At 53.9% G+C, this 20909-nt stretch overlaps 8 protein-coding genes across 8 annotated transcripts; 5 read left to right on the top strand and 3 right to left on the bottom strand.

Annotated features, from left to right (window-relative positions):
• The first annotated feature begins 765 nt into the window (after window positions 1–765).
• PV07_01416 (uncharacterized protein) lies at window positions 766–2997 on the top strand. Its single transcript, XM_016387937.1, has 3 exons — window positions 766–1413; window positions 1471–1878; window positions 1943–2997. Exons 1-3 carry the CDS (start codon window positions 770–772, stop codon window positions 2856–2858), a joined length of 1968 nt encoding a protein of 655 aa, XP_016254865.1. The 5' UTR covers window positions 766–769; the 3' UTR covers window positions 2859–2997.
• Window positions 2998–3468: 471 nt separating this feature from the next.
• Window positions 3469–7315, top strand: PV07_01415 (uncharacterized protein). The gene is made up of 4 exons (XM_016387936.1): window positions 3469–3900; window positions 3950–3982; window positions 4030–4420; window positions 4470–7315. Exons 1-4 carry the CDS (start codon window positions 3734–3736, stop codon window positions 7137–7139), a joined length of 3261 nt encoding a protein of 1086 aa, XP_016254864.1. The 5' UTR covers window positions 3469–3733; the 3' UTR covers window positions 7140–7315.
• Window positions 7316–8034: 719 nt separating this feature from the next.
• On the top strand, window positions 8035–9615 carry PV07_01414 (dynein light chain, cytoplasmic). The gene is made up of 7 exons (XM_016387935.1): window positions 8035–8269; window positions 8325–8347; window positions 8398–8431; window positions 8489–8523; window positions 8581–8607; window positions 8669–8738; window positions 8791–9615. Exons 1-7 carry the CDS (start codon window positions 8224–8226, stop codon window positions 8853–8855), a joined length of 300 nt encoding a protein of 99 aa, XP_016254863.1. The 5' UTR covers window positions 8035–8223; the 3' UTR covers window positions 8856–9615.
• On the top strand, window positions 9601–11401 carry PV07_01413 (uncharacterized protein). The gene has a single exon (XM_016387934.1). The coding sequence runs from the start codon at window positions 9947–9949 to the stop codon at window positions 10847–10849; it is 903 nt and encodes a 300-aa protein (XP_016254862.1). The 5' UTR covers window positions 9601–9946; the 3' UTR covers window positions 10850–11401.
• A 147-nt stretch (window positions 11402–11548) lies between these two features.
• On the bottom strand, window positions 11549–15183 carry PV07_01412 (uncharacterized protein; the record flags this gene model as incomplete). Its single annotated transcript, XM_016387933.1, has 6 exons — window positions 11549–13290; window positions 13345–13487; window positions 13545–13629; window positions 13788–13830; window positions 13882–14689; window positions 14744–15183. The coding sequence occupies 6 exons, from the start codon at window positions 15181–15183 to the stop codon at window positions 11549–11551; spliced, it is 3261 nt and encodes a 1086-aa protein (XP_016254861.1).
• Window positions 15184–15942: 759 nt separating this feature from the next.
• PV07_01411 (uncharacterized protein) lies at window positions 15943–16695 on the top strand (the record flags this gene model as incomplete). The annotated part of the gene is made up of 1 exon (XM_016387932.1): window positions 15943–16695. One exon carries the CDS (start codon window positions 15943–15945, stop codon window positions 16693–16695), a length of 753 nt encoding a protein of 250 aa, XP_016254860.1.
• A 538-nt stretch (window positions 16696–17233) lies between these two features.
• Window positions 17234–18062, bottom strand: PV07_01410 (uncharacterized protein; the record flags this gene model as incomplete). Its single annotated transcript, XM_016387931.1, has 2 exons — window positions 17234–17945; window positions 18004–18062. The coding sequence occupies 2 exons, from the start codon at window positions 18060–18062 to the stop codon at window positions 17234–17236; spliced, it is 771 nt and encodes a 256-aa protein (XP_016254859.1).
• Window positions 18063–18386: 324 nt separating this feature from the next.
• Window positions 18387–20108, bottom strand: PV07_01409 (uncharacterized protein; the record flags this gene model as incomplete). Its single annotated transcript, XM_016387930.1, has 1 exon — window positions 18387–20108. One exon carries the CDS (start codon window positions 20106–20108, stop codon window positions 18387–18389), a length of 1722 nt encoding a protein of 573 aa, XP_016254858.1.
• Window positions 20109–20909: the final 801 nt, after the last annotated feature.

The raw sequence follows: 20909 nt of genomic DNA, 5'->3' as shown, positions 1-20909 counted from the left end.
GGATTATATGCCGGATAACGCCGCTCAAAGACATGATAGGATCGATTAGTGCATTGATGGCTCAAAGGTAGCGAGGGAAGTGTTACATCGAACTCCTCGCTTTTTGGACGTGCCATTCCCTGAGACTGAGGCAGGGGTGTATGGATTTAGTGGTTCTCCCTGCTGGGCGTCATCTCCGTGCATTGGGGGTGGAGCAGGGCCAGATCAACGGATGGACATTGCGTTGGAATCAGGCTCAATGCAATCAACGGCTCCTGCGCTTCTCCGACCAAGGTAAGACAACGTTTGCCATTGCCAAGGTTTGCCAAGGTTTCCGACACCCTTCGAGGCCGAATCGAAGGAAGCTTGGCAGCTTGTAAAGCTTGTCACCTTCCCGCTCAGGGATGATTCGTGCTTGGCGTGTCCGGGGTCAATACAGTCTATAGTGCAGATCCTATCTTGGCTATCTTGATCGCGAGCCGTGTCCCGTTGGCTTAGCGACCTGCGATGAAACGCTGCATTTCTACCTCGTACCTCTGCCCCGTTGCTTGTTGGACATGGCGGCGACCGAAGCTCATCCTATGGACCCTCATTGGTCGCCCCTCCAATCGCAGCAGAGCTTATTGTCGTGCTTGTGCGACCCAAGCATGCTTCATCTTATCATGAGGAGTACGAGATATCGCCAACACCGCGTGCGCAATTTCCAGCGGGTACCAATGGCAGAACCGTCAATACCCGAATGCTCGTGTGTTCGCTTTCATGTTACATCGTGAGGAGCGACAGCAGGGATATGACCAGACAGCTCCCTTCGCGTGGCCACTTATTAGGAGCGTCCTGGTCCTCTGACAACCCTGCATTCCTTCACAGCGCACGGCTTCCTTTTTGTGTCTCTCTCATCCACTCACTCCACCGTCTTTCAGTCATGGAGCATATCGCCCCAGTAACACATCCAGCGCCGGAGCTGGATGTGGTGACCGAGCAGCAGATGCGCAAGCCATCAGTCTCGCCCAGCAGTGAGAAGCCGCAGGTCATGGAGCGCACATGGGGCTTCGCCGCTCGTACCGACAGCACCGTGACGTATGAAGAATACGTCTACTGGGCCAAAATCGAACGTGAGATGGAGGTTGAAGAGAACAAAGTGTTCCAAGCTGAGCACGGCTCCCCCCTTCGCGACTCAATCAAAAACGCCTTTTCCAAGTCTGGTCGAAAGAAGGCGAAAGCAGAGAAGGAGACCAGACTTCAGACCTTGGCGCAACTCAACGAGAAGCAGCCGGCTGGGGTCGTCACTGATGTCGACAATGGCGGGTCTATCGACTCTGCGCTGAGGGTCACCGACGCGGAATGGCGCACTGCTGCCCGTGCACTCCGAACTGCCAGCTGGGGTCAGATGTTCTTCCTCATCACCACTGATATTCTCGGTTGGTCAGGTGCGCCGTAGGTACTCCCTGAGACTTAAAATAATAGCAGATCGTGGCTAACAGTTCAATAAAGGTTTGTCTTTGCCAGCGTGGGCTATGGCACCGGTGTAGCACTCTACCTCATCTTCGGCATTTTCGCTGCCTGGGGCGGCTGGGTAATCTGGAAGACTTTCCTCGATCTCGACTCATCCCGTTACCCCATGCAGAGCTTTGGTGATCCATTCTTGCGGCTCTTCGGCGTGCAAATGCGCCATTTCATCAACGTCGCTCAGTCGCTCCAGCAATTCTTCACCGTCGCCATCTTGATCTTCAGCAAGGCCTTGAACATTGAGCAGATCGCTCACTCGAGCGTCTGCTTCGTGGCTATGATGGTTGTCATCATGGTTGTCGGGATGCTGGGAGGATTCATTCGAAGCTTGAGGAAGATCGGATGGATTTCCAACGCTGCCGTGTGGATGAACATTGTGAACTTCATCATCTGGTGAGTCTTGCTTCCTCGGCCCTGTTGTTGTACTTGTATAGCTTGCTGACCCGCGTTCCAACAGCATGGTGGCCGCTTCACACTTCGCGCCGTACTACCCAGCAATCACAAAGTCTACGCTTATCCAGACCATCGAGCCCATCAAAGTCTTTGCTGGCATTCCACCAGATCAGTACCAGCAGCAATCCCCGGGCTTTGCGGCTACGTTCAACGCTGTCAACACCATGGTCTACGCATACGCTGGCGCTCTGCTCTTCGTCGCCTTCCTCTCGGAAATGAGACATCCGCTGGACTTCTGGAAAGGCATGTTCCTTGCCCAGGCCTTCATCTGCATCGTCTATATGTTCTTCGGTGTCTTTGTCTACTCTTTCTACGGCCAGTACTCTGCCAACAACATCGTGAACGTTGTCAATCCCTATGGTCTGCAGACTGCAGGCAACGTTCTCAGACTTCTCTCCGGCTGGATTGCCATCATCATGTACTTCAACATCGGCATGAAGACGGTGTACCTTGAAGTGTTCCAAGCCATCTTCAAATTCCCCTCGATTGTTGAAAAGAAGGGCAAGATCCTCTGGTACCTCTTGGGACCATGCTATTGGATTCTTGCGTTCATCGTTGCTGGAGCGGTCCCCAACCTCAACGGCATCGTCAGCTTTGTCGGCGCCGTCTTCATGATGAACTTTACATATACCTTCCCCGGCATGATGTACCTGAGCAGCATCATCCACAAGGCTGCGGAACTTCCGGGCGAGGGCTTCAACCCGGCCACGCGCGAAACGATCAGGCACGACGACGGCATCAAGCGATGGATTAGAGGCTACAAGAAGACTTGGTTTAGGAGCACAATTGCACTGATCTACATCCTTCTTGGCCTTGCATGCTGTGGCATGGGTACCTGGGCTGCTATTGAAGGTTTGATTGCTGTCTTCGGCCCTGGTGGAACCGTCGCCGTCAGCTTCGGATGTCCTGTGCCTGTGTAGTTTAGGGCAGCAATCGAGAAGAACGGCACAAGTAACATTGCGTCCAGCCATAGCTACCTCGTTGAGTATGCAGCCAGATACAACAATTCAATCAACGTATCCCGTTCGAGAAGCATCGGTGTACCAACTTGAAACTGTAGCCATGTAAGCTCCCATTCGATTCCGAGTACATGGACTTTTCGCGACGCCCACGTGCACGGTTGAATCTGTGTTGATCGACCTGCACAAAGGATCTCGCATCCCGATGAAGCTCGAATTGACCGCACCAAACGAGTCGGACTCGGACGCAGAGTGGACATCTATATAGATGAGTTGGCCAGTAACGCCATGATAGAGGCGAAACGGCAATCTCAAGGTATTGGTCGTGTACGGTATCCTAGATGTGCCTCGCAGGGAAGACCTGAATCAAATCGAGGTGATTGGATACCCAGCTCGAGCCCCTTTGGGCCAAGAGTAACGCCGCCCTGTTGTTTCCCCAGCCCCACAACAGCCTAACCCCATACTCGGTGCTTCTCGGGGAGATCGTCCTTTCTAGTCCCACGTGATATCAGATTATGCCGACGCGCCGCATTTTCAAGACTTCAAAATATAAAATTCTTTACGCAACTTCAAGCATTTACTACCATTTTAACTCGAATTCCCATTCGAAACAGGACGTATGAGTAGGTGTGCATCTGTGGCGATCCGTCCTAATCGAGAATCTGAAAGCGTGGAGAGTTCAGTCCCGGCTTTTGTCACCGGGACCTGGTAAACTACGTTCCCCGTCCGGCGGGATCGACTGGACCGCGTCGAAGAAAGACCCCTAAGTCATGAAGCGAGAAATCAGGTCCCGATGACCTGTTTCCTTTCTCCCACCCAGTTTCCTTAAAATCACAATGCAGGACAAAAGCGATGATGAGGATCCCTCGTCTCGATCAACCCTGGAGTCGGATACCGACCACTCGTCCAGCACGACTGAAGAGTTGGAGTCATCAACCCGAATTTGGAAGCGGGCATGGCAATGGCTAGATCTCGACTTGGAGACCGTCAAAATGATGGCAAAGTATATTGTACCCTTCGTTGATGTTTGCTCAAAAATAACGTAGAGACAGAGGTGCCCTACCGCCGGCAATCGCCGCAGCAATGTGAGTATGGTAAACTTCCAAAGATCACAGCTCTAAACGAGCAACAGGAACCAGTCAAACTCGGTCTCACGTATCTATACAACCCTGGGATATCTGGTATCCATTATGGCCTTCTTCTCGTTCGCGACCCAGCCTCGAGCACGATTCGTCCAGACTATGACCTTGAATATTTTAGGGGTCTGCCTCTCTGCAGCTGTCATGCTGTTGTCTATCTACTGTGCAGTCAAGTCCAGGGAACATTCAGAGAGCGCAGCACAGCGTGATTCGCCAAACACCAATCTCAAAGTCGATTACAACGCCTCGGCTAGCGCGATAATTGGCGTGTGGCTCTGTGTGTCCATCTACCTCATCAACGTGGGACGGGCGATGCGTCCACAATATTCAGTCACAGGCACTATTTTGAGCTTTTTTGTCATTGTCGCTTCGGTCAACGCCACGGTAAGACGCCCCAGGATTCCGGTCAAAAGCGTGAGCTGACGTTCGATAGCGAATAGCAAGCATGTCGCAAGGCGAGATCTTGATCAAACACATGATTGGGGCATTTCTGATGGGGTTTGCAATCGCAGTCGGCGTTTCGTTCTTCATTTTCCCCCGAAGTCACCGGAAGCTATGCTTCAAGTTGACGGATGACTTTGTCAGCAAGCTCAAGGATTCTCTGGCGGCTCAGGGTGCTTACATGCGACGAATGCGACGCAAAAACTTGGTTTTCACCTGCGTGCAAGAGACGAACGTTTCGACGGCGAGGATGAGCCCCAAAGAGATCCGAGCCACAAACTCGCCAGAAGCGCAACGGTTGAAGAACAGCACCGCAGGTCTCTCTGCAACCTTCGGTCGCATGCATACCGAACTGGAATATGCCAAGACAGAGTTTGCCGTTGGCCATCTCGACGTGTACGACATCAAAAAGATTCGCGAATTGCTCCAATCTATTCTGTTGCCCATGAACGGAATGTCCACGTTGGTTGACATCTTGAAAGAAGTGGCCATTCGAGCAGTCGGCGCAGTAGATGACGATGATGCCGACGGTCTAGCTTTCGACGACTTGGAAGCAGAGCGTGTTGCGTGGGCCAATGTGATGGATTCGCTCGTGAGTTCCTTCGACTCTCTAGCAGAGACTTTGGAAAATGCGCTGGATCATATATACATTCAATTGCGATTTGGCCGGAGGAGAAAACGGGCAGAAGACGCAGAGAAGGGAAACCCACGGTCCGGGGACCTGGATTTCGCGGCTTTCCTGAGTCAAAAGATCGACGAGTTTGACGCGTCCCGCGCCAGCACCTTGCAGGGTTGGAGTCAAGCAGCCAGTGTTGATCTTCCGGTTACTTTCATGACCGATCTTTCAAGAGATCCACAGCCGACGATGACACGCCATTTCGCAGGGCTAAGGCATCACCGAAAGAACCAACAACGCATGTATCTGGTCTTGTACATCGAGTTCCTGACCTGGTCCACTGCGAAAGGCGTTCTGGACCTGGTGGTGTTCGCCGATGTCAAATCAGAAGAAGCCTTGAAGAGGGGATCCAAGTTGATCCTCCCTGGAAAGAGGAGAATGAAAAAATGGATTCGAAGTATGTGGATCTCGAAGGACTCCATAGCTGATCCCACGATCACGGGTCGCGAGGGCACTCGAACCATTGTTCATCTCGGAGAAGCCTACAGAAAACGAAAAGACCCCGAACATCTGCCAGCTGCCAGCTACCTGGAAATCATCGGTGATCACATACGGAGCACATCACACTTCTTCGCGTCTGAAGAATCGGCTTTCGGATTCAGAGCTGTCTGCGCGGTGATGACTGTGGCAATCATCGCCTTTCTTCGCGACACCCAGGATTGGTTTCTCCAGCAGCGGGGCTTATGGGCTCTCATCCTTGTTGCCATATCACTGGCCCCAACGACCGGTGCTTCGGTGATCGGATTTCTGGGGCGGGTCGTCGGAACAATAGCAGCATGTTGCAGCTCGATTACCCTGTGGTATATCGCAGACGGGAAAGCCGGCGGAGTCATTCCAGTCCTCTTCATCGTCGAATTCCTCGGATTCTACACAATCTTCAAGTTCCCACAATTTTCTGTCGGCGCTATCCTCTTCAATGTCACCAATCTCTTGATTGTGGGATATGAACTGGAAGTTACGAAACTTGGAAAGGAGACGGTAGCCTCGAATGGGCAGCCATACTATCCAATCTATCTTCTGGCGCCGTACAGACTTGCCACCGTCCTGACCGGGACATTCGTCGCTTTCATCTGGTCATATTTTCCATTCCCGATGACTACTCATGGTAAACTACGACGAGATCTTGGAGCGGGGCTGTACCTTCTGGCCACATACTACGCGACAGTACACAGCACGGTTGAGATGCGCCTCCGAGACGATATCTTGGACCCCCGGATCAAGAAAAGTCCGGCCTACCGAGTCGAAAAGGCACGAAATAAAGCGTTTGCAAAGACGGGGATCCAGATTTCGAAACTGCACCTGTTGGCTAGTGAATGGGAGCCCACCATCGGCGGCCGCTTTCCCAAAGAAACGTACCACGATATCATCGCATCCATGCAAACCATCTTCAACTACATGACACTCATCTCGTATTCAACGCGCACCTTTTCTCCAGCCTCCCCTCTGTTCTCTGCATCTGCGGCCCCGTCGACCCGTCATCTCGCTCCCATCCTGACCGGCGAATCCCAAACACTCCCAGACACCGATCAGCCATGGATCAACAACTTTCGCCTCTTCATGCGCGGCCTCAACATAACGACGCACGATATCACGTCCATGCTCAGTCTGCTCTCCGCCAGCGTCACCAACGCACAGCCTCTTCCACCCTTCCTAAGAGTGCCGCACCCGTATCGTCTCGGTCCAGACCTCCATATTATCGACCCCGATGTTTTACGCGTCGAACATGTCGCTGAGCCTTGCTATGCGGCCTTTGCCGTCTGTCAGGTTGCCAGCAGTCTGGTCAGCGAGGAGCTGGAGCGATTGATAGGAATGGTGAAGAGCCTTGTGGGCGAAGTCGACTTCAGCTTCCAAATTGAACGAAAGCCCGAGAGAGTGACGACCTGGAGGAGCAGGACTGGGACTTTCGGAACCAAGAATACGAAAGAAAGCGGCAGGGATAAGAGGCACGGCGTGTCACATTCGAATGGGAAGGGCAAAGCCGAGTGATTCTTCTGTGCTGCTGCGGGATATACCAAGTTGACGCTCACCGCTGTTCAAGCCGCTGCCCAATTTTCGTGTCCTGTTAATGAACCATTACTCCCACAGTTGCTAGATAGATACTTACCATCCCGTCTCCCCCGAACAATTCAAACAATGATTCGCAGCAGGCCCGTGAGAGTTGTGCTCCCGCACACTACTGAATGGTTGCCTGGCATTCTACCAGTGGCACAAAGGCGATGAAGCCGCTTGGCGGTACCCGCGCCTAGGGAGCTTGCAGCTATTTAAGCAAGGGTTCATCCCCCCTCAACCCTTTTCCTCTCTCCAAGCAAAAGTTGTAGTAGGAATTTCAGGTAACGCCCTGTTCTCTTCAAGGGACTGTGATGAACTGTGTGCTCAAACCTAGACCTACACCCGATCACTGCCGTCTAGGCTAGTGGACCTGGGAGTAGTGTAAAACCGTGGTTTCGAGCTGCCCCTGATTTGATTTCTGAGTCCCATATCTACTTTCTCTTTCTACAAATGGCGAGGTGATGACGATGGGTTATAGATATAGATTCTCATCGTAAGTAAGGATCCAGGGTAGTTTACACGGCGCTTTTGGAGTCACGACTGAGTGGGTAATGAACGTGTCATATACTAGTTTAGAGAAGAAACTCGTGGCCGTGGAAAAAAGCAGTGCAATACAGAAACAGTCGTTCTATATCACTTTCGTCGGGTTGAATAGCGTTCATCTTCCACTTGCCCTCCAACTTTCAGCCAGCGGCCAATCTGGCGTACCTCCCGATAGGTAGCAGCTTAGTCAGAAAAGTGGCCTCAACGTTGTTCTGTCGTTGCGCGCTCGGCACACTTGCTGATTTTTGGGATTTTGGCTCGTCACTGTTACTCGCTGGACCCTCATGACCCTGGCACCCTGGTTTGTGATGATTTGCGCCCCCTGCACATGCGCAACTTCCGCCGAAGGCTTCCATCGTTCAAGACTCGTCCACCCGTCTCTACTCGGTACAGGTTATCCATCGACTCTTCTATCCGCTGTACAGCCTTTCTCCCTGCGATTCGTTACCTTTCCTGCCTAATATAATACGCCGACACCATGGCTGCTGCTGAAGGGATCCCCGAGAAGAAGGTGAAGTTGGAGCGTGAGTCTGAGATGTCCCACTTCCCCAGGTCACCCGGCTGATGTTGTACGTGAAGCCCAGATCAAATCTGTCGATATGGTAAGACGGCCGTGCGTGATTGATTGGACGATCGTTGACGGGACCTGAAGAGCGAGGACATGCAACAAGAGGCAATCGAAGTTGGTACGGTTATGCGCCTGCCACCAAGAGACGGAATGTGAGATATTGACTTGCGTTTAGCACAGGAGGCAATGGAGAAATTCAGCGTCGAGAAGGTATGCTGCAGGATGACACTCCTTGGAGTGAAGGCACAATGCTCACCAGGACCATAGGACATTGCTCAACACATTAAGCGAGAGGTACAGCGCACCCCCAGCCTGATGACAATGTATCGACACGATTCCTGACGCCGTCTCGCAGTTTGACTCCAAAAAGGGGGCCACATGGCATTGCATAGTCGGCCGAAATTTCGGAAGTTTTGTCACTCACGGTACGTCGAGCGTCGCCCGCTACGATGAGTTGTGACTGATCAACACGGGCAGAGACGAAACACTTCATCTACTTCTACCTGGGACATGTCGCCATACTGTTGTTCAAGACGCAATGATTGAATCCATCTTTCTGCATTGGGCGTCACGGAAAAGTCTCACGGCATTGGAGATAAGGCTTCGGGCGCTCCCTTAAACAAAAATGGTGACGGTGTAGATATGGGTTTCCGGAAAGAGAGCGGATGTTCGACGTGCTCTAGAGCATGTTGTATATACAATGGAGAGGACAGGTTCTGGATGATCCTTTACCGACAAGTGCACATTGGCACGATGTGGTTGAATGCGACCAATGTTCTTCCTCCCAGTTTTCCTCCCTCTTGCTCTATGCCGGTCGCTGGGACGCTCTTCCTGCCGGTAATGAACTCTTAGAGCATCTGCAGGAAACCGGGCACAATCAACAGGAACAAACCCGACATACAACTGAGTGGTCAGGATCAGGAGATTGAGGAGCGTGCCGATCCTTCCTCAGTCATGCCCTACTGCCATTTGGATTCCGGTTGATCGAAATGTTGCACATTGTATTTGGAGATGGACGGGAAGCGGATATAAAACACGTAGATTCGAGCCCATTTTCATTCTTGCTCCGCTAAGACTGCCATGAGGGAAGATACAAACTAAGAAACGACTGGCCAGGAAGTTCCTTGCACCGTGGAACTGGTCTGTACCACGAGCGAATACCTCTAGCAGGCAACCCTTGGGCGCCCAGCGATGGCGTCAACTGCGCCACCTCCGGAAGCGCCATCACACCATCGCCGCTCTTGGGACATCAATAGCAGTAGCCGCAACATGGCCGCCAATGTAGTGCAAATCTTCAATCGCTTCCATCCTACCGCCCTATCCAGATCTCGGTCTATTTCGAGTATTGGTTTCGTTCCAGGGCATGTTGCAAGATGCGCCAGATAGACAGGACAGGGATGATATGGACCCTGTTTCTTTTCCTCGAAGGACAGGGACCATCCGGTCCGATTGGAAAGGGGGCCACGATAGAGGGGATAGGTAAGAGAACTACAGGCGGTTGACAAGCAAGTGACAGCCATTGCTGTAAGCTTGAGGTGACTGTTGTACAACGTCTGGGGGGGGAACGCTGGTGACGGGCCACTTGGCGGCTGAGAGAAGAAAAGAAAAACCACAACTTCTGGTCTTCCCCTATATGTGCCACACCGACACGGTCAATCCCACCACCAACGCCTCGCACCATTTCCCTCGCTCCCTCAAAATGACGGACTCGAACCCCCTCGTCCTCTACGACATCTCATCGACCATCCAACCCCGATCCTACGCCCCGAATCCCTCCAAGGCGCGGCTCGCGCTGAGCTTCAAGCGGGTGCCCTTCAAGACGACCTGGGTCGACATCCTCGACATCGCCGACGTGCGCCGGGGGCTCGGCTGCTCGGCGGTGCGCCAGTTCGACGACGGGACCGACTTCTTCACGCTGCCCATGCTGCGCGACCCGGCCTCGGGCCAGGTCGTGGGCGACTCGTTCGACATCGCCAACTACCTCGAGGCCACGTTCCCGCACTCGGGCGGCTGCCTGTTCCCGCCGGCCTCGACCCGCACGGGGCTCAACTACGAGAGCCCGCACCGGGACACACCGTTCTACGCGCCGCTGACGACCCGCAAGGGGGCGCGGAACGAGGCCTACGCGCGCTTCAACGTGCACGTCGACGCCACCTTCTCGGCGCACGTGGTGCTCGTCGCCCACGCCCTCCCCTTCAACCCGAGCACCGCCGACGCCACCAGGGCGCTCTTCGCCAAGCGCGCGCACCTGGCCTCCTGGGACGACCTCTCCATCCAGGGCGAGGCGAGGGTGCAGCTCCGGGCGGCGTTCAAGGTGGCCCTCACGTCGCTGGCCCGGCCGTTCATGGTCCACGACGCCGGTCCGTACCTCGAGGGGGAGCAGGCCAACTACGCCGACCTGATCGTGGGCGGGTGGCTGAACATGCTCTCCGTCACCATGCCCGGGGAGGAGTGGCAGGATTTCAAGACGTGGCATGGCGGCGTCTTTGGGCGGCTGCACGACGCCTTGCAGGAGAACTATTTCGAGTGCAAGTAAGAGGATGGAGCGGACCCAGGACTTGTTCACTTCCAGGAACTTGGACCTCAGTCCTTTATCGGTGGTCCGCATCAGAGTCGATGGCAGTTGGTCGTTGTGTGGAGAGCTTAAGCAGCACGGCGACATACTGGATTTTCAAGCCCTTCGGAAGAGCTGGAAGAAGAAAAGGGTGACTCGGTACTATTATTGTTCACGCCAGTATTCCTCTTTCTTTCTGAGAGGTAGCTGGAGGCAGCTTGATGCTGGAGCCCCTGACATGACGGATACTGTTGCATAAGTCTGAGGTTGAGAGTTCAAAAGCCGTCCTCCAGGCACACAATGTATGCTCTTCTCAAGCCCGCCACGAAGAACTCTGTACTCCATCGGGAGGCACTATGAGGAAGAAATATCCCCAGCAGCGCATCCAATGTGAGCTCCTAATAGCTCACCTGGCCTTACCTGGCCTATGGCGTTAATAGAAAGCATATGGTCCTCACAGATCATGATAGGGAGGACCACACGAACAGCAAATAGTATAGTCTGCCGGCCTGCCTAATCACATTATATGCCCCCCTCCAAGATCGAACCTGCAACATGCATTCCAGCTCCGCGAGGTCTCCCAGTCGGGTTCAGACAGTGACACAGCCAGGATCTGCACCATCAGCAATGGTTAGGAAATGTTGAAGCGTCGACAAGCATCGGAGCGAGGGCCTCAAAATCTCACTCTCGTCGCGGATCAGGCTTTCCGATTATCCTGAACCAGACATCGTAGTCTTCGAGGCCGTTCACGCGTGCAGCTTCCTTGAGGATCTCGGCGACTTCGACATCGGTGAAGAAGGCTCTTATCTCTTCGAGTTCTCTTTCTTTGCGTTCGGTTTCCATGGCTGCCGTTTCAGCGTCATCCTCAGCCTCGTCCGGCTCTTCCCAATTAAGCTTGAGATTTTGATCAGGGTCGTCTTCGGCGTAACGTCCATCATCACCTTCATTTTGATTCCAAGAGTCTTCCTCATCGAAGCGCATCTTGATCCCTAGGCCCCGCATTTGTGCCTGCTCTTCCACCGACATCCGTGCTCTCTCGCTCTGAACCTGTCTCAATCTAGGCCGCCAAACCTTGGATATGAAGTCATCCACCCCCCACTCCGAGGTTGGCCATAGCCACTGTTCCGTGAATTCCGCCATGAGTGAATCGAGAAGAGATATCAGGTGCTTTTCCTCCTCCTGGATCTCGTGGATCTCCTCATCCACGGGTGTCGAAAACGGGCAGGATTTCCACCAGGGACCTGAAAACCAATCCTCATCACGCCGGCAGCCATGACGGCAACAGGTGTGTGTCAGGCCTAGAGCGTCAAAAGTACACAGTCTGAGTACTTTCAAAAATATTCGAGGAAAGGCGTACGGAAGATGCAAATCCAACCACCGCAAGAACCAATAGCTGCGAGCCCCATTGGGACTGGACTTGTCCAGAATATTCAGAACCGGAGTACATCCTTGGCTGGAGCAAGCACAAGAGCAGCCGTCCGAAACGTCCGAGGACGCAATAGTCAAAAGAAGCTTTAAAAAGAGTGTCGCCTGCTCAGATTTTTCCCAGTCCAAGGAATTCCAGCGGCCACGGAAGAGTGCCTCCCCGATTCTGAACGCCGCGGAGTGGATTGTTTGGAGTGCGATTGGCCTTTGATGCTCGTCTCCCTCGTGGCAGTTGCTGCTCGTGCATGGAGGAAATTGACAAAGCAGGTTCGCGTCGCGATCGCAAAGCCATCGAGCATACGTGAACGAATGGGCTCCATGGTACCCCCAATTTTCCCCCATCAGAGGCGTGTACCCCCGGCTGTCCCGCCCGTCGAAGTCGCAGAAACCGGTGTCATACAATTTCTGCGCAGTCCTGACCCCAAGTTCGCGGCCATGGTATAAGGTCGTCTGCGATCCGGGAACGAAGAGAGCTTCTGGAGCTCTGATGCCAGACTTTTCAAGTGCAGACGAAACCGCAGCAGCGTTTTCATCTAGAAGTTTGACTGTGTCGGCGACCACTGAGTGCTCACCTTGGGGTAAGTGCAATGTTGCTAGGCGCTGGAGTTGCTTTCTTCTGTAAGAAAGTCCCTCGATGGCAACGTCACTTAGTTCTTGCGAAGGTCGTCGGAACATACCACGATACGTGACAATTTCAAGGAAACCTTCGGTGAAGCGAGTCCCTGCTGCTATCAGTACCATAGATCCGATTTCTGAGTAGCTCTCCTTCAGGAGATTGTTTGGTGTTAAGCCATAACTATCTGTCCGATCGACTAACGAAGAGGCTCCATACTTGAGAAGGATGACCAGACCTAGAGGCCAATCGCAACTGAGGTGTAAAAGCGAGTGGCCCCAGTCATTGAAATCGCCAACAAAAGAGGATTTGCGTTGAAGTATGCGAATCATCTCTTCTGGCTCTCGTCGCAGAATCGCCCGACTCAGCGGTCCCGTTTCGAACACTGAAAAGTTAGCATGCTATCCTGTTCTCAGTGGAGATGCCCCAAATAGCGTACCATGGTGCCATTGTCGATACCTGGACAGCTCACGCAAATGATTCCCTAAGCTTGACTGGCCTTCGAGAGCTTCTCTCTGGGCCAAATCCTCCGTGAGGGCACCAAGCTGTGGTCTTAACTTCTGATCCCAATGTAATAGATCCCTGCCGGCATTGTTAGGTGACACCGGTGAGGCAAAGCGAGGGAATCCACTGGCTTACTCCGAGAAACCTGCATGGTTTGCCTTGGCACCCAAAGAGGCAAGCGAGTATAAGAAGCGGGCAAAAGAAGGATAGACCTTATGTGCTGTGAAAATTCTCAGCATCGGAGCAAAAGATTTGAAACCTCGATTCCGAGGGTAAGAGTCACTCAAAGGTGATCTTGTTACTACCATTCAGTCCTCTTCGTGGATTCGCGCACTTTGACGCAACAGAGACACTGCAAACACTGAGGAGTATTCGTACCTTCCTGAGACCACATATGCCCCGAAACCAGCCTGCTTACATGCTGCTCTAATAGTTAGCAATACTTGATCACATTGGTCACGAATACACTCACATCGAGGAGACTCTGTCCACGTTCATTGACCTCTCTCGGATGTACTTTTCTTTGTGCGAACAGGCTCATCAGTTCAGCATGGACTCCATCCAGAAGAGGCCCCAGATCTTCATCACCTGTAAGTTTTCTCTTCATTTCATTAAAGAGTGGCATGGCAGCAGAAGACCCTGTAGAAACAATTGGAATCCAGTCAATATTGGGACTGATTCCAGCTGAGCCAGTGACCAAGGACGCCATGCATCGGAAACCACGAGAGATCATCAGAGGGCGATAGGTTAACCAGATGTCCAATCTTCTCTTCTTTGATGTTAGCGCGTAGTACGGGCAATCTTCTTCATGTTCCTGGACTTGGAGATATTCAAGGAAAAGTGTCTTTGCCCTTGTGGACCAGCGAGTCTTAGCCTTCCGGCATAGACAGATTAAGGAAGGGGACACTTCCAATATGTTTGTGGCTGAAGAAGTCGGACGTCTGGACGAGACTTGACGGCAAGGTCTGGTGGGGGAATTCGGTTCTGGAAGGTGCTGAGACTGAACCTGCCCTCCTTCTAACTCCGGTGGCGGCAAGGTCTGGAGTCTTGCAGTCGGAGTCGGGCTGTCGGATCGCTGGATGGCTGTATGCACGCCTGGACCAAGAATAGATCTCATGGCTTGGAGATCGTTTCGCATGATGGACATTTCAGCCCGCAAAGAGGAGATATCGTGACCCGCGTTCTGGATGTGAGCAGTCATGACACCTGAAGCTGATAACACGGCATCGATCTTTGTGTTTGTCACAGTCTGAGTCTTCACCAGCATTGAAGATGCCTCCCTTTGTCGCCGTCAGTTTCAGGAATGCGCGAAGTGCGAGTTGGTCTTAACCTACAAACCAACGATGGAGAGGACGGTGTTCAAGTTGTCTTGTAGGCCATCCAGGATGTCAGATAGTTCGTCGATGGTGGCCTTTTTGAATGGGAAAGCTGCCTTCTGTGCGACATGTTGCAGTTTGTCTCTACGCAACGAAGGCCCTTGCTTCTGCTTGAAGCTCGAGAGCTTGTTGCTCAAAATCTCGATGCTAGCATCGCATACGGTCATGTGCTGCTCGATTTGAGGCGCTGTGTGGGAGAAGTGTACCATCCATGACGGTAGGGCATGTTGTAACAAGCCCAGGCAGCCTCTGAGGTTTTCTGCCCTTTTGGTGAGGTTGTCGAGATACTGGGCTTGACCCTTGTAGGCTGAAAAGTAGGAAATCAAGCCTTCGCAGACGGTCAAGCCGAACGAGACCACGCCGATCACGCTGCTTGCTGCTGAGAACGGGTCAGACATTCTCGGGTGAGGGAAAGCCGAGTTCAACGGTCGCCAAAGAGAATGCGAAGTCGACGGGGATCAGCCCCTCGTCGATCCGAGGGCTACTCCATCAGTTGTAATTGAGCGCCAGAGTGTGGGAGGACGAGGAAATGGAAGTCCGCCTGGTGAGGCTGAGTATCTCCTGTTAGGCGCCGTCCTTCTGATGCGAGGCGCTTCGGGGGGTGGCGCAGCCGACCCCTGGCCAGCCTCTATTCGCCAGACACGGCATGTGGAACTCGACACGCATGCTCTCGGGAACCTGCACGTCGCTTCTTCAGCCCCTTGGTAGGAGATCGAAAACCTCGAATCTCGGACCTGTCAGGCTGCCCAGACTCCAAGTCAGAAGAGCTTCGGCTGAGGATCTAGGCTAGAAAGTCATTCTGTCTCCTTTATCCTTCCGCCAAATCACGAGGGGCCCCTCATTACCCCCCCCGTACTGGCCCAATCACCGTCCAGACATTATGAGGGGGGATACGGAATCCGGGGAAGCAGGTGGAGCTTCACGTCAGGATGATATCAGAAGTCCCTAGATGGAGTATGCCAGTGCTGATCCCCGACGGTGGCACTGTGGTTGGTTCGCCGTTTTCATATATACGTGCCATGCCCTGCCTCTCTCGCTCTCTCGTCGTGCTTATTGATTTGAGTCGACAAAGAAACCATTAAATCAACTTGTTTACCACACATCACCACCTAGAATCACCAGCTAGGATACGAAGCCACAATACAGTACCACGCAACATGAAGCCTCTACGCCTGCGAGCCTCGAGTCTGAGGAGCACGACCGTGGCACGAGCTCCCATCACGCCTGTCCATCGACTCGCAAGTGTTCTCCCCAATGGTCAACACCACCGGCCTCAACCACTCATCTCCTCGACCACCACCACCACCACCCGCCCTCAATCCACCTCGACCACGCAATGCCAACAGGACATCCAGTCCAATCGCTCGGCCCAACAGGACCGGACCCGCATCGACCGGCAACCGACCGAGTACAGCAAATCCGGGACGGACGACGCGGTGGCAGCCCAGGCCGTGTCCTTCTCGCCGGACAGCAGCGCGACGGCCGACCCGGCAGAATCGATCGCCCAGGCGGCAGAGCAGATCTCGGACCTGACCAACGCGTCGACAGCGGGGACGTCGAACGCGAGACCGACACCGCCGCGAGCCGCGCCCTTCAACCCGCTCGAGGTCAGCCCGGCCAACGTGGAGATCAGCTCGACGACGTCGGAGCTCGAAGGGGCGGCGACGGTGCGTGACGCCGATGGTGTCGTACCCTCGCAGAGCAGGACGTACGTGGGCACCACGACGCAGAAGTCAAAGTCGACCACCGTGGCGGCGACCTCGACCGGCGCGCCGCGGAAAAAGGTCTTCGCCGGCACGGACACCAGGAAGGACGCCATGCCCGGAGGCGCCGCGCAGGACGAGGCCCAGGGCGCCGGCGCCGGCACCGGCGGAGGGAAAGGCCCGATCATCAGGCCTGGGTCGAGATAGCTATAGGCCACGAGCTGTGGAATCGGAACGGCAACCGGCATGGATTCGGGATCGGAGTTCGAACGGCAATGGCACTGGCACCGGCACTGGCACTGGCACTGGCGGAAACCAGGGGCGCATAACCAACACATTTCACAAAGGGATACAAAAAGGCCATCCGACAAAAGGGGGTAACCAGCCCGCGTGGCATCGGGGCTGATATTGATATGTGGGCGGAATCGTTTTCACATTGATGGAAAATGGGAGCGTGCTAAAATGGGAGATCCTCTCCTTTTTCTCCAGTCATCATGGAAGCCAAAAAGTAGGCTCTATTCATGACATACGTAGTAGCGGTCCGCACGGAGCCTTGTAGACTCGCAGACAAGGATCGAGCCTTTACTGGACACGAATATTATGTACATGTCCCTAGACTGGCTCCTTCCAGCTCACCACCCACTGCGAATGACTAAACCTCGAAGACAAGAATGGCAGCGTCAGATATGTTCGTCGATAATTTTATCCATTCTGATTTTGCTACATGACCAACCTAGGTAGGGCTTCATTTCAGTCCCCCAGTCAACAAAATGCTCTGTCCGGTCAAATACCCCGTCCTGCACAACATGGTCACCACATTCGCACATTCCTGCGGTGTGCCCAGTCTGCCGACCGGAATATTCCTTACATCTCCGGGAGTGCCCTCGAGGAATTTCGCGTTGGGAATCATTCCTGTCTCACCGATCATCGCAGGCGCCACATCATTGACCGTTATGCCGTCCTTGGCGAGCTTGATGGCTAGATTCCTCATCATGCCTGTGAGGCCGGCTTTTGAGGCGGCATAGTGGCAGCCGTTGATCCCACCGCCATAGCCAGCGATGCTGGACATCATGATGATGCGTCCCCATTTCTGTTGCGCCATGTGTGGGACGGCCAGTTTCGCCAGAACAAAAGGTGCACGCAAGTTGATCAGAATTGTATAGTCGAATTCTTCGTATGTGATGTCCACTATCTGAGGCACTCGCTTTCCATATCCTGCATTGGCGACCAGAATGTCCGGACCGTGGCCATGCTGTGATTCAATCTCTTTGTATAATCTTTCCATCTCTTCTGTGGATGCCATGTCTACCTGGTGTGAGGAGATCTTCAGGTCGGAGGAGGTCGAGTCGCCTTGGAGCTCGGCGATCAGGTTGTCGACATTGGCTTTGTTTTTGGAATACGTCAGAGCGAGGTGACAGCCATTCTTGTAAAGGTCTCGTGCGCAACCGGCACCAATTCTGTTTTCGTCAGTCCAAGACGAACGCCGCGCCGTGGGATTGGCGAGGATAAACATACCCTCCAGATGCACCTGTGATCAGGGCTAGTCTGCCTTTGATTTCGTTGTCGACTGACATGCTGGGCGGAGATCGGCTTGATCCTAATGTCTGCGAAGTGCTGGTGTGGGAGGTCAGTTGGGACAGTCGCTGTCTTGTACTCATGCCTCAGATACAAAGCTGTGCTCGTGAGCACCCAGCAGCCTCTCCACCGAAAGACCAAACGGTGCAACCGCGGTGACTGCGCCGATTTGAACGGGCAGACCGTGGTGGGTGGTGCGGGGAAGTCCAAGTGCTGCCCACGCGTCGGCTTCTGCTGCCAGTCGCCGACATTAGCCTGAAACGGATAGAACTGCGCCGTCGTTCATTGGAGCAATCTCCAAACGAATCCTCAGGCAGAAGAACTCAGAAGAACAGGTTGCCATTCCAGTCCACTGGCCAGTTCACCGCATTGTTGGTCTGCTGCCACTGCATTCCCTGAGCCTGCGCCTGAGGCATGAAAGTCGACGTCGACTCGAACCCCACCATCGGGGCAAGCATGTTCATCCCATTGCCTGTGATTTGATCGCCAGAGACGTAGTCGCCGACCGCCTCGAGGTCCAGCCACGAGAAGTCATTTGCCGGGCTGAATTGCATATAGCCTTGGGCATCGACGTGGACACTGCCACTCGACGACAATGGCCCGTCTGATGCTGCGGGAGATTGAATTGGAGGCGGTAGTTGCGAAGGCCCCTTTTGCGGTCTAATCCACAACAGCTCCAATAGCCTTGCATAGCGCGATCCCGGATCCTGGGCAGAGACAGACGCTCGTTTGAGCACTTCCATGGTCTGGAAGACCAGTTGTCGCACTTGGCGCTCTTCCATGTCCGTCATCACACCAAACGAGCGTGCCTTGTACAAGAAGACCGCGGAATAAATGCAGTAGAGGTAATATCTCAGCGGCATGTATCGCAGATACTTGCTCGGGTCCACCTGCGTGCTGAGAAGCGTCAGGTAGGCTTTCGCGGCGGCCACACTGGCCCAAATGAAGCGTGCATCTGGCATGGCACCGACATTGCTGAACACACTTCGAAGATGGTCCCTCAGTGAATGGGCGTCACTCTTGGGCTTGCTGGCAATTGCTTGAGCGATTGCCGCTTGGAAAGCAAAGGCATTGGTGTACAGACAAAGATATTCATACGCCATCTGCAGTGTGACCTTGATATAAGGAGAGCACTCCAGTTTGCCCCAGGTCGTGTTCCAGCGAGCAATGGCGGCGCGGAAATCGTCGACGTACTTGACATAATCTCCCATGAGCATCATCTGTCCACTGGTGCGCATGCCGGAGTAGAGAACATCGTGCACATTGGAGTAGAGCTGGGTGAGATCCAAGGTGGCTTGCATGATTTTGGCATAGTCCTCGTCGTCAGGACTGAGTGGCTGTAATGAGGGAAAATCTTGGGAGGAGAGGCCAGTCATGGGTCCAGGTCCCCTCGACCAGAATGCCTTCCCAATTCTCACCGATATCAGTCGATCCGAGACGTAGCAGTTGGCCCAAGCCAGGCGCTTGCGTCCGTCAATTCTCGCCTCTTCGGCAGATTCTTGTCGAAACGCAGTCCGGTCCAGACCCAAGAAATAACCTGTGCGAAGCGCCATCCCAACATGCATCCAGGCCGAGCGATCCTCCTCGCCTCTGCCCACAGCCTCGATCCGGTTCCGCAGACCCTGCGGCTCCCATTCAGCGAGCAACAGCAATGCCTCGACCGCCTCGACTTCGCAATCATGGCCAGCGGCGATCCCAGATATCAAATCGTGCATGTATCGAGAGCAGCAGGTATGGATCGTCGGTTGTTCAATGAGGTCCTTGGATGAGATGGTGATGACGGCCGTCATTAGATGTTTATCATTGACCGCGAAGACGTCCAGTTGAGCAGGGTCGAAGTATTTGCGCGGGACCAAGGGCAGGTACGGGTGATAATGCTCGGCGTAACGTCTAACCAGCATTTGGATGATTTCGGGCGTCAGGTAGCCTTCGCGCACCAGTCGATAGGTCGATATTCCAGCGTGTATGCCATTGATGGAGCCCCTGGGCTCCGGTCTCGTTCCATTCTGCATGTCTTGATTTGAGAGATCTCCCGACTGGCTCATTCCTGCTTTGGCTTGTAGCTGGTCTGCCTCTCGGTTCGCCACATCTTTCAACAACTGCCAGGCGTCTGACGGATTCCTAGGTATGGTATTCCCGATCGTGCTGTCAGCCGTGGACGCCGAGTCATCATCATCGACCGCGTTCGCACTCGTGGTTGGTTCTCCCACACCACCCGCCAGACCAACGGTTATCGAAGGGCGATCTTGGAGAGGGGAGGGCTGTAGAAACGGAGGAGGACGGATGTGGGATTTAGCGTTGGTGTCGGCATGGGGATCGGTCTCAAGAAGGGGTGTCAATGTCGGAGGGTTGGACAGACTGGACAAGCTGGTGGTGGAAAGCAGCTTCTTCCTCACTCGACTCCCGCCGCGGTTCGATGTCCCCAGAACGCACTCGCGGTTTTCTTTCCTGCATCTTGCGCATGGAGGTTGGCCGCCTGAAGCTTCCCTACACAATCAATCAGGGTCAATGAACGGCAAGGATAGAAGTCGACACGAGAACGATGGTCTGTCTGGGTGGTTGCCGACAGGCGGCTATTGCAGCTTGTGAGAGGTTTCCAGATAGCCGGGGGGGCCAGACGAGCGGATGGAGCACAAGCCGATCGAAGACGCAGACAGAGGTCCCACCTGCCCTTCTGTTCTTCTTTGTTGGGCGGTATACCGATGGAAAACGATGCGCAGAAGCGTCGAAGAAAATAAACGGATCGCTTACAATTCACATCTGGATTTGCGGGCGCGACAGAAGGTGCATGCTCTCGACACACGCTTCATGGGCGTCGGAGGGCTTTGGTGTTGTTGGTCGTCGGC

The sequence above is a fragment of the Cladophialophora immunda genome, assembly GCF_000835495.1.
Source record: "Cladophialophora immunda strain CBS 83496 unplaced genomic scaffold supercont1.1, whole genome shotgun sequence".
Taxonomy (NCBI): domain Eukaryota; kingdom Fungi; phylum Ascomycota; class Eurotiomycetes; order Chaetothyriales; family Herpotrichiellaceae; genus Cladophialophora; species Cladophialophora immunda.
This window is presented reverse-complemented; position numbering and strand designations above follow the sequence as displayed.

Coding starts and splice junctions, on each gene's coding strand:
- PV07_01416 (XM_016387937.1), top strand. CDS start 770: ATGACCAGACAGCTCCCTTCGCGTGGCCACTTATTAGGAGCGTCCTGG. Junction 1,414..1,470: donor CTCGGTTGGTCAGGTGCGCC/GTAGGTACTCCC, acceptor AGTTCAATAAAG/GTTTGTCTTTGCCAGCGTGG. Junction 1,879..1,942: donor ATTGTGAACTTCATCATCTG/GTGAGTCTTGCT, acceptor GCGTTCCAACAG/CATGGTGGCCGCTTCACACT.
- PV07_01415 (XM_016387936.1), top strand. CDS start 3,734: ATGCAGGACAAAAGCGATGATGAGGATCCCTCGTCTCGATCAACCCTG. Junction 3,983..4,029: donor CCGGCAATCGCCGCAGCAAT/GTGAGTATGGTA, acceptor AACGAGCAACAG/GAACCAGTCAAACTCGGTCT. Junction 4,421..4,469: donor TCGCTTCGGTCAACGCCACG/GTAAGACGCCCC, acceptor GACGTTCGATAG/CGAATAGCAAGCATGTCGCA.
- PV07_01414 (XM_016387935.1), top strand. CDS start 8,224: ATGGCTGCTGCTGAAGGGATCCCCGAGAAGAAGGTGAAGTTGGAGC. Junction 8,270..8,324: donor GAAGAAGGTGAAGTTGGAGC/GTGAGTCTGAGA, acceptor TTGTACGTGAAG/CCCAGATCAAATCTGTCGAT. Junction 8,608..8,668: donor CTCAACACATTAAGCGAGAG/GTACAGCGCACC, acceptor GCCGTCTCGCAG/TTTGACTCCAAAAAGGGGGC.
- PV07_01413 (XM_016387934.1), top strand. CDS start 9,947: ATGTGCCACACCGACACGGTCAATCCCACCACCAACGCCTCGCACCAT.